The 17,548-nt window shown below is 45.2% G+C and overlaps 1 protein-coding gene across 1 annotated transcript in view; it reads left to right on the plus strand.

The window, feature by feature from the left end:
* LOC144799709 (monocarboxylate transporter 13-like) overlaps window positions 1-14,606 on the plus strand; it is a 119,420-nt gene extending 104,814 nt beyond the window's left edge. Inside the window, exons 4-6 of the mRNA XM_078671214.1 lie at window positions 5,088-5,231; window positions 7,107-7,892; window positions 13,393-14,606. Coding sequence (XP_078527340.1) covers window positions 5,088-5,231; window positions 7,107-7,892; window positions 13,393-13,661 — 1,199 coding nt within the window. The 3' untranslated portion in view covers window positions 13,662-14,606. The remainder of the gene's footprint in view (window positions 1-5,087; window positions 5,232-7,106; window positions 7,893-13,392) is intronic.
* The last annotated feature ends 2,942 nt before the right edge of the window (window positions 14,607-17,548 follow it).

Raw genomic sequence — 17,548 nt, forward strand, 5'->3', positions numbered from 1 at the left:
TCACCTGGGCAGCGCCTTGCTTGCATCCAGCTCTGTGGCTGGGAAAGAAGCGCTCAGTGGCAACGAGTCCAAAAAATCCTGGGACACGGTGGCCCACCACCGCCAATACCACCTTTTGCTGACATCGTGGTATTGGCATGGTTTACCTTAAACGATTTTGCCTGTGAGTATCGCGATAATTTTTCTAGCTCATCACGCTCCAGTCAAATCAAATCAAAACGAGCTTGATCCGATTTCAGATAATAAAATCATAAAAGCTTACATGCAAGTAAAAATTCGTCAGTTGATATCATATTAAAGTACATCTATATACAACGATCCAATTGATTATACTAACAAATTCATAAGATGCAATTATGGACATATAATGCTTCCTTTAAAAATGTTCTAATGGGCTTTTCCCGGGATTCACTAGTTAGTAGCTTTCCTAGTCCTTATTGCGCTCTTTAAGAATCCCGCCATGGAATAAAAACTATCCAACATCTGCAAATATGTAAAAGCAGGGCGACATTGCCTCCAACCTCCCTCTTTAAGTAGCGGCTTTAACCATATTATCCTTTCGATAGAGTAGAACTTGCAAAATAAAACCACATGTATCATACTTTGTTGTGATGCACCGTCACAAGGGCATCGGGATAATACTCTCGTCCAGTCATTAATATTTGGGTACGAAATTAAATGATGGAAAGTCCCAAATCTAAATCTGGTCAAGAGGAATCTATTGTATCTGCTCAAAACAAATTGCAGATATGGTTGGATGTCACACTTGGTTATTATTAATTGGTGATGGATCACCGTAGGTTTGTTCATAACAAGTGCTAATCTGTTTTCTTCTAAATGGGTCCTAATGACTCCTTTGAATTCTTTGTGTTTAATCACATTCAAGCTATCGGGGAGGTTAAAATATTCAGGATGGCCTATGTCCTGCATAAAATTCTCCACATATTTCAAACATGGGATATTGCGGGCTTTATCTAATTTCATGGCATCCCTCATTATATCCCTATTGAGTGCGGCACTCTCTGTGGTCCAAATTCTGTGCCATAAAAGAACTGGCTGAACCCTAATCAGGTCAGAAATATGTGCAACTCCGAGCTCAGAATGGCAATTAAAAACTGATGTGCTATTAGGAACACTTAAGAGGGACCTTAAAAAGGCGTTTTCGGCGCGCTCAATCAGCGTGCAATCTTGGAATCCCCAGATTCCCGCCCCATAAAGAACTATGCTCACGTATTTTGCGCGTTATATCTTTAGCATAATTTCCAAAGGCCTTTTCCCCAATTTTTTAGAAAAATGAAAAAGAGCCGCTATAGACTTTAAAAATAGTAAATACCTAGTCTTAACCGCCGGTGCCCAAGAGCCTGTCCTATCAAAGAGCACGCCCAGATAGCTAAATGAGTCAGTGCTTTCAACATCGCTTCCCCAAGCCTGAAATTTTCCTATCTTATTTTTTGTTGACCCACACGACATCACAAAACTTTTCTTAGCATTCAATCTCAGGCCAAGCCTATCCATAAAAATAGAATAGAAAGAAAGGGCCCTCTGTAATCCGACTTGGGTACGTGCCATTAGGACGGCATCATTGGCGTAAAGGAGTGATGCAATAGGGCGGGAATTTACATGTGGCGGATCCCTGGTATGTCTCACCAACTCCTTTTCCAGGGCGTTTGTATATAGAGAGAACAGGAGTGGTGCCAACAGGCAACCCTGCCTTACGCCTTGTTCTATTTTAAAAGGGGCAGTACACTCGCCCTTGGTTCCGTAACGGACCTTTGCAGTGGCCCCGGTATATAAATGTCTTAAAAATTGAATTAAAACAGGGTCAACTTTTAGTTCCTTCAGGGCCCCCCACACCTTTTCGTGGACTACGCAATCAAAAGCTGCGGAGAGGTCCACAAAGGCCAAATAGAACTGCCCAGATTTTGCCTTAGAGTATTTTCCAATTAAAATACTTAGGTTTAAGATCTGCTCGTTTGTGCCTAAACCGGCCCTAAAACTGTATTGGACGTCACTTAAAACCTCGTTTTCTTCGGTCCATCCCGGCAATCGATCTAGGACAATCCTGCCTGCCACCTTCATCAAAGAGTCCAACAGGGATATTGGACGATAACAGGCAGGATTGTCCGGATCACCCTTTTTGAAGATTGGGACGATAATGGATTCGACCAAGTTTTAATAAATCCTCTCTCCCAACAACCCTGTAATTCCCTAGTTAAAATAGGACCCTACACCTCCAAGTTTGACTTGTATAGGTCAATCATTATCCCGTCAGGACCGGCCGCTTTTCCACTCTTGCTAGCAACAACTGCGGCATTTACGTCCTTTAGTGAGCTATCTAATTTAATGGGAATAAAATGTTGATCAGGATTCGGTGATTCTTGCCTCTCGGGAGTACATTCATTGGACTGGTGTTTAGCGTATACGCCAGAAACGAAGTTAATCCAGGTCTTTTCACATATTGCTACCTCAATAACTGGTACCTCTTTTGTATTTGCAAGGAAAAGTGCATTTACTGCTGCCCAAAATTTTGCACTATCTTTGGACTCAGCAGCTGCACTGAGATCCTTCCATGCCTTGTCTTTCAATTCCGAAACCCTGTGTTTCCTTGCTTCATTATACATTTTCCTACATGCCCTTATCTTGACCACGTCTCTCACCTTGCACTGTAAGGCAGTTTATAAGTTTGTATAACTTTGTGTACATTTTTAATCGAACCGTCCTTTCTTCATTTTTGATGGACCTTTAGATTCCTTAAACAGAATATTTCTAACAGCTTCTGTAATACTATTAAAAGAAGTTAGAACCTCGTCATGCAAAGGACAGTCACTTAAACATATTACAATGGGGTCTAATGCCTTCTTAACAATTTCTGTACTCAGTTTTTTGGGATCTCTACTTCCCCAGCGAACAGCATAACCATTCTTCCTTCCCAATTCAATATCCTGAAGCCATGGTAGTTTATTGCCATTTTTCTTCAGCCTCCCGCTTGGGACTATTAGGTTCACACTAAGGGCCGAATGATCACTCATAACGTTATAGTGGACATCATAAGCTTTCAAGTGACTGGACAATCGATTTGGGATAATAATAAAATCAATAGTATTGTTTGCGCCTCTCCTTATGAATGTGTAACCGAAATCCACAGGGGGCGTGCACAAACAATTTGAAAAACCCAGATCGTGCTTAAACATGACTTCGTTGAGCAACTCGCCCCTGAAAGTATGTTGGAAATGGAACGATGGGTCATCCCCATCCAGGGTTAAGCTACACTTCCCAGTTTCTGCCGCTGAACCCAAGTTTGCATTAAAGTCCCCACCCCAGATAGGTAAAATTTCCAGGTTTGACTTTGAATCCAGGTCAGCGATATCTCCACTTAGTTTATCTAATACGGTGCCCAAATGTCCATTTTCGATGTTATTGTAAAAATTGACAAGGAGCATGGCATGATGACGATCCATCTGTATGAAAACCGTCTGGAAAAAGGTTTCTGAGCTAACCAATTTACTCTTATGTGCAGTCAGTAAGTTAGAAATGTACACGTACAGCCCTCCTTTGGGCCTACCGCTGGATGATTGAATAGCAGGGATATGATATGTCTTGAACCCATTTATGTGTGTACCTTCTATCACCCAAGTCTCTTGGAGACACAAAACATCAAATTTATTAATAAAAGACAGCCAGGTTGGGTCATTGATCTTATTCTTTAGACCTGCCACGTTCCAAAAAAGAATTCTACATGATCCTATTTGATATTCAGTTTTGGTCATGTTACCACCCCCTGAGGCATTAAGATCACTTAATTTGTCAATTTGGTCAATTTGGCCCTTCTATGCCGCTTTCCAGTCTGCACAATCACTGTGGTATTTTCCTTATTTTAATGGTGGAGAGCGCGTGGCCCTACTTTCAGTGCATTTCGGTGAAAGCGACGTGCCTTCCTGTGCTCTGCCAAGCTCCTATCAGGGCCGGCTTTAGTGCTGGTTGCGCCCAGTGTAATAATCATTTTCGGTGACCTCACACCCAAGACCGCCTCCTTGGATTCTCTCACTACCACCAGGCAAAAGTGCCCCTCATCTCCCCAATCCTAAATTATTACTAAACACAGCGCCCCACGTCGCCTGAATACAGCGCCCCCCTCCGCAGGTCAGCGCCCAGTGCGGCTGCACCCGTCGCACTGCCCTGATGCTGGCCCTGGCTCCTACCAAGTACTTCCTGCGAAGCGGGTGTGTGACCTCTTGCAGCGCTGCTCCAGACACCTTAGGCCTTAAGCGGTGGTCCGTGAACATGCGAGCTACTGGGCGAGGCAACAGTCCCACCTTGAATCACCAATGTGAAGTCTTGACTTAACGAGCACATGCAGGGGAGCCAATGAGTTAACAGAACACATGGACAGTGACTAGGTAACATGGCCTACTAGGGCCACTGGTTATATGTGCTTTTCACATTACTTCATAGGTCATACCATTAACATTGTGGTGAGCGGGGGAGGACACAAAATGGAATGTCCCTCTTGAGAACCCACACTCAGGACACCGCAAGGGCGGGGCCTGAAGAGGCCGGATATCAGAGGACAGGCATCTGAGGGTGGGCTCTGAAAAGGCGGGGCTTGATGGTAGTGTTCAGAAAGGGCAGAGCTGTGAGGGGGCTGGGCTCTGAGAGGGCAGGGCTGTGAGGGGGCTCTGAAAGGACAGGGTTGAAAGGGCATGGCTCCCAGAGAGTTCAACACTGTTAAAGCAACACTCTGAGAGGGCAAGTCACAGAGAGAGACTTGGGCTCAGAGAAGGCAGCAATTGATAAGGACAGGGACAAGAAAAAAGAAGACACTATTCGGTGCCTAAGACTCATACACCATGGGAGAGGGTGAGCATCTGAGACGGTGTGACTGAGTGGGCACAGCTCTGGCAAGAAAGGTCTCATGCCAGGAATGTGAGTGAAGAGTTCAGAAAGAGTCTCCTGGGTCAGTTGATGAGGGCTCAAGGAGCAGAGCAATGCTAGTCTCTGTTTATCAACCCCTTCATCTCATCAGTCCATCTATTCATCCTTGTTCCATCCTTACTCACCTCAAGTGTCCCTCTTGCTTGTGGTTTCAGGTCCGGTTGGCAGCGCCCTCAGCATGGAGTATGGGGCACGCGCGGTGGTGATGGCCGGAGGGGTCCTCGCCTTCCTGGGAATTCTGCTGGCCGCATTTGGAAACTCTCTGCTGTACCTCTACCTCACCCTGGGAGGCATGACAGGTGGGTCATTCACTCCGTAATTGAGGTACGGGATGTGGAAGCGAGGGAGTGGATGCTGTACGAGTGAAGCTGTGAGGCTCTGGGAGTGAGGGAGCTCCGACACATCAGATGTAGGGTTTGGAAGTAGATGTGAGAGAAGACAAGTGCAAAGGAGATTAAGGCTGTGGGAGAAAACAAGTACAAAGATTAGGGCTCTGGGAAAGGAAGTTAGGGCTGTGGGGAGGGCAGGTCTGTGGGAAGGAGTGAAAGGGTAGGATACAGTGGCCTGCATTTGAAAGAGCTGTGGTACCCAACAAGTGCATGAGCTGTTGAAGATAATGGACTGAAGAAGTGTGAACTTCCACTGAGAGGACGAGGGGGTGTTTGCTCATTGGAACCCCTTCCCTTCTCTCCCAGGATGCTGTCTCTGCACCCTTGGAAGTCTAATTTGGTAGGTGGAAGAGACTAACTTAAAGGGAATGTCAGGGAGAATGCAGACAGGGGAATAAAAATGTAGAGGTCCAACTTGAGACACAATAGACATTGTATTTCTAAAGACAAATATCTTTGCTTCACTCACATCCTACTACAGAAATGAAGGGATATTACATGGAAGTTGATTCACCGAAATGCCAGGGAAAGCTGAAGTGACCTCACGTAAACATTGACCACTAATTACATCACAGAGGTGACCGCTTGTCTTTCCCTTGCAACCACAACTCCCACATGCACTTCACAATCTACGGAAAGTCGAAAAGCCATATTTACTTTTTCTTGATGCTCCTGTCTTTGTGATCCCTGAGACTAGTGATACCATAGGGCACACCAGGGATAGCAGCTGCTACCCCTGCCTATGGTTACCCCAGTGCAGTACTAATGCCAGGTGAATCAAGGGGTTACCTTTCAGTTGTGCTAGTGTGGATGGAGCTGTAGCTGGTTTGTGTGTGTCTGTCAGTGTTGAAGCCCAAGAGTGAATCAGCACAGACACTGACTTTCTTGGCCACTTTATTAATATCAGTTCAGAATATAGCAGGGAAGCACTTATAGGGAGATTTAGAGTTTGGCAGACAGGATACTCAGTCGTAAACATGATGGAGTACCCCTTTCCACCCAAATGACTATCCCGTAGCCCTAGTTACGGTCAGTAGGACCATCAGCTTTCTGTTGACTGTGTCCACATAAGCTCTGTCGACTGAAACTCCCTTTGATTGCCTGACAGAGTAGGGGTCATCGGAAGAAGAGCATTTCACGCCCCCCCCTTATTTAGGGCGAATGGAGCAAAGTCCTTGTTTTCTGTCCGTCATCACCAGGAAAATCCTAGCAGTGACAGACAGAAAAACAAATAACGACCCACCACATAAGCAAAAAGCTTCCCGGGTATGGGGTCATTTTTGTTTGTTTTTCAGTAATGAACAGTTTGTAAACATTTGGTAGACTACCATCAAAAACAGTCGCAGCCCGTTCAGTTAAGAGCGGTGGGACCGGCTGAGGGGGCGGGGATTTCGACGGACAATGACAAGGGAAAATTAAATAAATAATTTGTTTTCTCTCTTCAATGTCTGTCGAAATCACCCCCACCCGGCCCCACCACCCCACCGCTCTTAACTGCACAGGCCGCGGCTGATCAAAACATATGGCGGCCATCCAGCAAACCTTTTGTACCCTGGCAGGAACCACCATGACCCCATTCCTGTTAAGGTACAGAAATCACAGTGGAGCCAGTGGTGATACCTAAATTCGGCAGACGCTAGTTCGTCAAGGTAGTGAACATAATGTCTTTTACCATTTGCCAAACTCTACTTCTGGCCTTTAGTGTGAAGTAACATCACAGAGTGGAGGAAATGTGTCATGGTTGAAGTGGATTATAAACATGTTTGTGTTCTTCTTCCCACCCAGGCTTCGGTTGGGCACTGGTATTTGCCCCAACGATGGGCGCCATCCCAAAGTACTTCCTCCGCCGAAGGGTCCTAGCGCTGGGCTTGGCACTCACTGGCAATGGCCTCTCCTCCTTCATCTTCTCACCACTCTTACAGGCTCTCATCGATGCCTACAGCTGGCGTGGAGCCCTCATCATCCTCGCAGCGATAGTGTTGAACCTATGCATTTGTGGTGCTCTGCTTCGGCCGCTCCCTGTTCCAGAAGACACCAGACCTGGCCCAGAGGAAGCAAAGAAGCCGTCCAAGGGGACCTTGTTCCTGCGCAAGATGGCTTCCGTCCTGGACCTCAGTCTGTTCCGGAACCGTGGCTTTGTGTTGTACTCGGCTGGCATGCTGCTTATTGGCACCGGCTACTTCGTGCCTTACGTCCACCTGGTGCCACATGGAAAAGACCTCGGCCTTAGCAACTATGAGGCAGCATTTCTCATGTCAGTGACCGCATTAGCAGACGCAGGGGCAAGGCTGCTCTCGGGATGCTTCGCAGACCTCAAGCTGTTTACAATGCTGCACCTCCTGGTGCTGTGGAACTCAGTAACTGGGCTCAGCCTTCTCCTCCTACCCCTCGGCAAGTCCTTCCCTGGCATCATGGCACTAGGGCTCTTGTACGGTCTGAGCGCTGGCGCCTTTGCCCCAATCATCTTCGCCGTGCTGCCTGATCTGGTGGCCATCGAGAGGGTGACCAGTGCTGTGGGGCTATGCTTGATGGTCATGAGCTTCGGGGGACTGCTGGGCCCCCCGCTTTCAGGTAAAAGGGGCAGGAAAAGAGCAGAAAAGGTGGGAAGGGGCATGAGAAATGTGGGGGGAGGCGGATGAGAGAGAGAAAGGTACAGAAGGCAGAGGAGATGGGATAAATGGTTGGCTGGATGTGGTTGGGAATGCTGGCTGTGAATTGAATTGGGAATGGACAGAAAAAGGGTTGGCAAGTGCAGCGTTGCAGCTGACTCCTGCCACAATACAACCCAATTCCATGCACCCATTCCTTCGCTGTGACAACACTAGCTACTGCTGGAATTCATACATGTCTCACTCAGGTCCAGGCAGGATGTTTAAGCAAACCGCTATGGGCCTCATTTATGATGCCCTTAGCGGCACTTTTGCACTGCTGGAGCGTCATTTTTCTGATGCTCCGATGGCGTAATGTGCCGCAGAATATTTAGAAGGCCATGTAAAGCTACTTCTCATGGTTTTCATGGCCTTGTAAATATGTGCCCAGTTCACCCAGAACACTGTGTGAAAGGGGCGTGCCTTGGTTGTTGCTGTGGGTGTTCCCACTCAACACCCATGGAATCTAAAGTGTTTCCAGATGTACGAGGAATCAGAAACCTGGGAATTTGTTGGATTCTAACGCCACCCCAGGGGTGGCATTAGGGAGGCGCAGCGAGGAGAAATATCCTTATTTCTCCTTGTTTTTTCCCTCTTTCTATGTGTGCTGCATTCTACAGCACACATAGAAACAAGGAAACTCCTCTTGTGATTGGTTTTGTCCAGGAAGCTGCACAAAAACAATCCCCCCTACAACGCACCATGGTGCAAGGGTGCCTGGGTTGGCGCATGGCAGCCCATTGTGCACCAGCACTGGGGAAGAGGACAGGAAAGTGCTGTATCTCATGGTAATGGCACATTCTTGCCCCTTTCTTTTGATGCAGGGCAGCACAGCAAGATTCCTTTTGGCACTGCCCTGCACTAAAACCTCCTAAATGAGGACCTGTGTGTCTATTCATTCATCTCTCCATTCCCAGTGTAAGCATTGTACACACCACTTTAAAAAACATTGCAAATGGTGATGCGGAAGCCCCCTCAGTTACGTGGACCCCACATCTCATCAGTGGAATGTTGGTTCGTATAGCAGATTTTGGGGGAATTTGAGGACCTCCCTACAGACTGCCCTCTCCAAAGGTGCATAATGCTGTCACAACACTGCATTTAATGCCACCAACTTCATGAGGGCCTTCATCTATATGACCATGTTTGAAACTCTAACTAATGCCCCTAGTAAAATCCTTTGTTGAATGAGAGAGAGGGAAGCTGCTGTCTTAAGGTCACTCTTGTTGCATTTTGATGCTAGGGAAGTGTACTGAATTTCGAATCTCTTCCTATGAGTGGCGATACCTTGGCTTTGACTGCGCCACAGTGTATAACAGACCTTATGAACATCCAGGTAGATATCCAGGCAGGGCTCTCATGATCCTATTGACCCTTTTTTGTGTTATGCATGAGTTAGGATAAACCTACTTGCCAGAAGATGCCACCTGCACCACGTGGTCACAGAAGACAACACATAAACAAACATGACTGTTACTTCTCCAAGTTCCAGAGATCGATTCTCAGAGAACCCAGTATGTCACTCCTGTACATTCCTCATGCGGACAGGAGGACAAAGTTTGCTAACACAAAAGCGGGCCAGGTAGATGGGAAGCACTGTAAAGTCTGCACAAGTAAAGCCCTCACTGCGATGTATGTCTTCAATGGACAGCGGTGGCTGACAGAAATGTTATGCTCCCTAACACCACACGCAGGGTGTAAAACCTATGGTAAGTTGTGTAGAATTTGTGTTGGTGACTTCCAAAACATATGTGTGTGTGCCACAAAAGAGACGAATACAGATCACAGGGCATGGCATTTGTGCCTTAATATATTCCATGGATTGGTTGTAATATGAGTAGCTTAAATCAGACAAAACTGGCTAACACAACCATCAAGATCTTTGTTTCAGGGGAAGCAAAGCCCTTCAACCTGTTGGATGTTTAAAAATCCACCGCTTACCATTGTGACTCAAACATGGAAGCCTACTGTCCCATCACACCTGAATCAGATGCTGATCAGTTGTACTTCTGAAAAATTCATGAAATTCTTTACTGCAGACAACATTGTTGTAATGCCAATGATGGCCTAATAGCCATCCTCAAAATATAATTTTTGGCGAGAATTCATTATCTCAAAGGGAAACAGGCAGAATTTAGATAAATATTATGGCCTCTTCACACCAGCTGTTCTGCAACACTTCTGCTGCCCACTTTACTGGTGGGGGGCAAGTTTCAGAAAGACTCTAGCATCAACTCTGTGGCTGTCACCCATCCTGTTGATGAAGAAAGCCAAGCAGCATGAAGAAATCTGTACATGTGTGGACATGCTTCAGCCGAAGAAAGCCATTGAAAGAAAAAGACACCCCATCCTCATCGTTGACAGATTCCTGTCTGTTCACAGAACTGGATTCGAAAGCAGCTGTCACATGCTGGGAACTCTTGAGCAGCCATGCCATCAGCAATCAGCTTGAGTGAGGACATGTTGAGCTATCCAACCATTTCCTAGGAGCACCATGCATTGCTGTATTTTAAAGATTTATAGCCCATGCCCTCACAGTGAACAAAAAAGTGTCAATACATGAAGCCCATATGTGGCCATGAGTTTAGCAAAGAAGATAAGCTAGGGCACTCCTTCAAGGTTGCAACATAAAAGCAAATGCCCCATCCAAAGTGCAAGAAAAGGAGAACAAGGGAACCCTACTCACAATGGAACCAAGGCGATTAAGTATTTTAAGAAAAACAGTGGTTCCTGTGGAAAAAGATACTTAATATGGATTGATAAAACAAAAGCGAAAGTTCGCATGTATAGACAGGGGTTAGGTGGGATGTCAGATAGAAAGGGACTCAAACACACTGTTTAGTTTGTATAATAATTGTATTGAAAAACACAAATATTTGTGAAAAAGATCTACAACAAGTATTTACAATCGTTAATTGTGTCCCAAGTGAAATTATGAACCAAGGCATATGAATAACATTTGTGAAACAGTATGTGCAAGGTTTCAAATAAAGTTTGTTATATACAAAAGCAACCCATTTCTTTTTTCAAATACATAACATCTATAAGATGATAGAATGCCAGTTTACATAGGTTTGCTTTTTCTCAATTGTCGACGGCGTTTCGACCCTAACATGGATATAGAGTTTCTTCAGGACTTATGATGTGGGGGACATCTGGAAAGACAGATGTGTTGAGAATCTAAGACCAATTTGTAGTTTAAGACTTTGTCTTAGAAGAGTGGCTGTAAAGTACCTGGTATCGGAATTGCTCAATGTAGGTGAAGTGCGTGAAACCCGTGTGCAAGTGAAATAAAATTACTCACTAGGAAACCCAGCCGGGTTCTATTAAGGAGACACAATCAATAGTCCATGTTAAAGATAAAGAGGGAAAAAAATATATCAATATAGGAAGATTTAGAGAAGGGTACGTAGGTAGTATCTGGGGGGGGTTGGGTGTTTTTTTTAAATTTTTTATAAGTAGTCAGAAAGGACTTTTAAATAGTCCTGCTATTCGAATCAACCACTATATATAGGATGACTGAATATAATTGGGACAACAAATATAGATACAGCTAACCTTCTAGTGTGAAGGGAACTCTAAATCTTTAACATGGACTATTGATTTTGTCTCCTTAATAGAACCCGGCTGGGTTTCCTAGTGAGTAATTTTATTTTACTTGCACACGGGTTTCACGCACTTCACCTACATTGAGCAATTCCAATACCAGGTACTTTCCAGCCACTCTTCTAAGACAAAGTCTTAAACTATAAATTGGTCTTAGATTCTAAACACATATCTCTGTCTTTCCAGATGTTCCCCACATCATAAGTCCTGAAGAGACCCTATTTCCATGTTAGGGTCGAAACGCCGTCGACAATTGAGAAAAAGCGAACCTATATAAACTGGCATTCTATCATCTTATAGATGTTATGTATTTGAAAAAAGAAACGGGTCGCTTTTGTATATAACAAACTTTATTTGAAACTTGCACATACTGTTTTACAAATGTTATTCATATGCCTTGGTTCATAATTTCACTTGGGACACAATCCACGATTGTAAATACTTGTTGTAAATCTTTTTCACAAATATTTGTGTTTTTCGATACAATTATTATACAAACTAAACAGTGTGTTTGCGTCCCTTTCTATCTGACATCCCACCTAACCCCTGTCTATACATGCGAACTTTCGCTTTTGTTTTATCAATCCATATTAAGTATCTTTTTCCACAGGAACCACTGTTTTTCTCAAAATAAAAAAAATAAAAAACTAAAGTGCAAGGACTGTAGATTTTTTTTCTGATGTCGTAGGTAGTTCTCCATACCCCAGCATTTGCATTTTTAGCCCATGCCACTACTAGAGTGGGTGTGAAGGTTATATATAAAAAGGATTATTTTTCCTTTTTTCCCCTTCTCACAGAGGTGGTGTCTAGTCGTGGAACGCACCTTTTCTCTCATTAGAACGAGAGGTGTGGTGCAGTGGCCAGAGCAGCTAACTCTGGTGCGTGGGGCTCACAATTCGATCCATGGCACTGGCGGCAGCTCAGCTCAGCATCATGTGACTCTGGGCAATAGCTCACCTGGGGCCATATGTAGGAAGCCTAATTGCCCTCGCAAATGCTGAAATTCGCAGAATTTCAGCATTTGCGGTCGCAATTAGGGCAGTGTGCAATGTAGCAAACAAAAACCCACATGCAAAATAAGAAATTGCAAAATTTGCGATTCCTTATTTTGCTATTGCATTTAAGGAATCGCAAATTGCGATTCCTTAAATGCAATGTAGGAAGCACCCAAGTTGTGCGAATTTTGGCTTAAGGAATCGCAAAATACCTCCAACTTCAGGTTGGTGGTATTTTGCGATTTCTTTGAAAAATGCACTTTTTGGCATTTTTAGAAGTGCCATGTGGGTCACATACATGCCCTTAGGGCATGTGTGTGGGCCAAATGTGCACGCATGTTAATTTGAGGGGTGCAAAAGGGTGTCCTATTGACACCCTTACCACCCTGAAATTGCATTCTCAATTTGCGATTCTCTAATTGAGAATCTCAAATTGATATGCCTCTGTGATGTGGTGGGCTGGAATTAAGAGGAGAGGGGACTTCAAGAATGCAGAAATGAGATGAAGGAACTAAGGCAGGGATGAGAGGGCACTAGAAGGAGCTGGGCAGTTGGGGTAGCACTGGAAGGAGATTGAAGGGGATGTGAAGTAGCTTAGATGCAGACAGTTGTGATGTTGATGGGAAAACCTGGGAGTGTTTATGGGGAAATGTGAAAGGACGGGGAAGATTAGGAGGTGCTTGAGAAGAGTTAGGAGGGGCTTGGAGGGACAGTCAAGACACCTGATAGACAGTGAGAGGAGTTTGGCCAGGTGACTCATTGTCTGCAGTCCTTGTGTCTGACAAACATCTCTATCTTTGTCTCCCTGATCACTGTTTACAGGATTCCTCAGGGACCTCACTGGGGACTTTCGAGTCTCGTTTATCGTCTGTGGTGGATTCATTCTGGCTGGAAGCGGCGTTCTGATGTGCATCCCTTCATTCTTCTCACGCGCCTCATTGCCCTGCCACAAGAAGAAGGAGAGCAGCGGGTTACCACGCAAAGACGACGACGCAGCGGTGTTCAGCACTCTGATCTCTCCATCCTCTACGGACCAATCACTGGACACCTCCCAGGCCACAAAGATGTCCGCTGTGTCCAGCGAGTGCTGACCCCTTGCGACTGGAAACATGACAGTCCTACTGCATTGTTAGCCTGAGCGACAGTCTGGAGACATGGTCCGATAATGGTGTGCAGCATCAGAGATGGTCTCTCTCCTTTCCACTTTAAATGTTTTGGGATGAGGGTGGGTAAAGGTCTCAATGTATAATTATTTCCCCATCCTCTCTTTGCAAACTGTGGGAGAAACAAGTCTAACTGCTTCTGGTATAACTTGCCTGATGACTAGCACACAAAACCTGAGACATCTTCAATCATGCCAAAGACACTATTGTTAACAAGCACCTTTGGCCAGGAGTGTATGTCCAGGTTATAATGGGAGAGCAGCACCTGAGAAGTTTCCAATTTATGTCCAGAGACTGGTCAAGAAGAGATGACATTGTCCAATGGCCATCTTCTGGCTCATGTACTGGATGCTTACTAGTACAATAGAGCACCTTCTGCGACATCTAGACCTTGAGTGAGCAGCTCTACCCACTGCCATGTCAGCTATCTGTCCATATCAGTAATTTTGCACTAAAAATGCACTTGTCGTGGGCTTCAACTCTGTGCCGCTTCTCAAAGGACCACTGCGATGACTGCCCCACCCCTTTCGAGGAAGGATGTTGCGCCAGGTCCACTTCTGCCTCACATAGAATATATGCCAGTGGCGGTGCAGAGTTGTAGTGTACATCGGTGAAGAAATGTCTTTGTCCGCAGGGTATCGCAAAGCCCTGGAAAACATGTGAAATAGCCATGATGGGCCGAAGAATGAGATCAAAACATGCAGGCAGCCTATAGACAACATACTAGTGTGCACAGGGCATTCACAGAGACTCCACAGGAAAGACACAGGAGATCCACAGGATAGATACAGGAATATAGCATGCTACAATGCATGCAATTGCATCGCATTCTGTAACAACGCGATACCATTACTACGCAAGTAATTACATCGACTTGCCGTAGATGGCGCTGCAACATAAGGAATGTATAATTTACTATTCCAACTCCAGCCTACGCAACAGTAGGGAAGGCGTCGTAGTAGTAAATTATACTATTCCTTAGGTTAGAGCGCCATCTACTGCAAGTCGATGTAATGATTTGCGTAGTAATGGCATCACGTTGTGACAACGCGGCCGTTGTAACAACCGCATTGTAAAGGCATCGCGGTCTAATGAACGCGATGTAAAGGTTGTTTCCCCTGCAGGAATAAGGGCGCCATAAGCAAGGCTTCCATAATGCACATACATGGGCCCAAGAGGCATGTGCAGGGGCTCCTAAATACATCTACTGGGCCTCCATAGCATACTCCAGAAGTTAATAATACACACATCAGTGCTTCATAATGCACAAACAGGGTTCCATAGTGCTCATGCAGGGGCCCTGTACTGTGCACACAGGGTATAGGAAACCTGATTGTTAAACTGTGAAAGAGAGAGGTGCAGTTTGAGGTGAGCTGTGGCTGAGATCCCACAAAGGCACAACAATCTGTTTCATATTACATAAGCAGGTTTGTATGAGGAATTCTTGGCTCATTTCTGATGTCTTGGGACAAGCAGCCTGGTCTTCCTCAGAGAGAGTCTTATGTGGAACATTACAGAACCATTACCAATGAAAACTCTGCCTCTTGTAAACAATGCAGAATCATATGTTGGTGCTCCCTGCCTTTTGAAGAGCTGGGGTATTCCCTAGGTAGGTTTGGGCTCTACAAGTGCCTATGCTGACAAGTAATAAGCTAAAAATGCAAACCAATTCAGTAGAAAAGAATGCAAATTAAGGATTAAACTGACCCAAAATGAAGAACCCCAGATGTGGGGACCTACAAGATACACTGGCTTCCCCCATCCTGCTTAGACGGATGTACGTTGTTACAACGCATGCTTTTACCACGCATGCTGTAACAATGCAAGTTTTACATCGCAAGCCTTTACAACGCATTGCTTTGGGGGGTGCTGGATAGTGAATAGTTTAATTTACTATTCCAACTCCAGTCCCCGTGAATAGTAGGGAAGGTGTTGGATAGTAAATTAAAACTATTCCCTATCCTAGAGCGCCCCCCAGTGCAATGCGTTGTAATGGTTTTCGTTGTAAAACCTGCGTTGTAAAAGCACTGCGTGGTAAAAGTTGCGTGGTAAAGGATGTTTCCCTTCTTGGACGGGTTCCAACGAGGCTGGAAAGACCTTAGGGAGCAAGTGTCATAGATTATGTTGACAGTGAAAAGATTTGAAAGGAGGAGAGCTCCCTATTTTGGGTCCATTATGCCCCAGCCTTTAAAGCTTGGCAGAAGGCCAGATGCTTCAGAGGTAATGAGATGTGAATGTTGGCAAATCTTCGCTAGCCGCAGGGAGCCCCGCCAGCGGCAACGTATCATGCCTTTTTCTTATCATTAGACAAAATCTAGAAAAGAAATATGAACACACACAATAGTCCTATAGATAGTGATAAATAGTGAGAATTATACAAAATCTAACGTTTCAACCGATTTTCTCATATGTGTTTACCTACTTGTTCCAAAAATTACGTTTGTAGCTTTTTCTTAGCAAAAGTTAGAAACATGTTAGAAATGTAGACAAAAAGTTGCACTTTAAAAATGCAGCCTGTTGCATCGACTGCACGTGGCCTTTAAGCTAATGTTACCTTTTAAATGTAACTGGAAAAACTTTTCACATACTGTGCAAAAGATTTGAATACTAAGCAGGGTGCAACACGTTTAGTGCAGGTTTACAGTTGTGCAAAACGTATAGTGAAGGCTTACAGATGATTTACAAAGGTGCTGAATATGGCCTTTTGAAGGCAAACATGTATGTCTTTTCTTTTAAACACAGTCTAACGCTCATACTGTTGCCCAGTTACATTTTTCTTAATGTGAGATTCGACCTATGTGCAGCCTGCAACTCTGGTGCTCCTAGAACTGCTCTCTTTTTCATTTTTCAAGCTGCACGTGCGGTTTACACTTATTTAGCAGGAACCAGATGCAACATAGGTTGGGTGAGCCCAACAGGAGTACAATGGTGCACTTGCAAGGGCACCAAGACACGCATTCTGGGCGCCAGAGTACACGTACAAGGCCTTCAAAACACACAATGACTGCATAGGTCACATGCAACGTCTCCATAGGGCACATACGGAGAACAGCCATAACAACGCGGGGATTACCCCGCACTGCCATTACAACGCGGGCATTACAACGAACGTCGTTACAACGACTTTCGCTGGAGGGCGCTGTTGGATAGGGAATAGTTTAATTTTCTATCCAACACCTTCCCTATTGTCAACGTGGGCTGGAGTTGGAATAGAAAATTAAACTATTCCACTATCCAGCGCCCTCCAGCGAAAGTCGTTGTAACGACGTTCGTTGTAATGCCCGCGTTGTAATGGCATGCGGGGTAAAAGCCCGCGTTGTATTGACATACAACCGGCACATACAGATGTTCATGAATACATACACTGGAGCTCCGTGACACACACACAGGGCATTCTTCATGCACATACAGGGTCCCTTCCTGCACATGCAGGGGTTTTAAAACGTACATACCTGAGCTTGATGACACACACATGGGGTCCATAGCGTGCATACAGCACACATAACAAGCACACACGAGTGCTCCAGCATGGTTACAGTTGCTCCACTTTGTCCAATCGAGGGCCCCGTAACACACATACATGTAGTCCACACAGCAGACACAGGCCTCACTTGTAAGGTGTTCATAGTGCGCACAGAGGGGCAGCGAGGGAAGTTCCATATCCCAGATGTAGGGGGTTTGTCGCACACGTGTATTGTAGCGCACAGGGGTTACAGAAGGCACATACAGGGACCCCAAATAAAAGGCCTTTTCAAGGGCCACCTAAAATGTAGAAGAGAGGTTATCTACTACAGGGCCCCGTGAGCTGCATCACA

Source organism: Lissotriton helveticus, chromosome 12, assembly GCF_964261635.1.
Source record: "Lissotriton helveticus chromosome 12, aLisHel1.1, whole genome shotgun sequence".
Taxonomy (NCBI): Eukaryota; Metazoa; Chordata; class Amphibia; order Caudata; family Salamandridae; genus Lissotriton; species Lissotriton helveticus.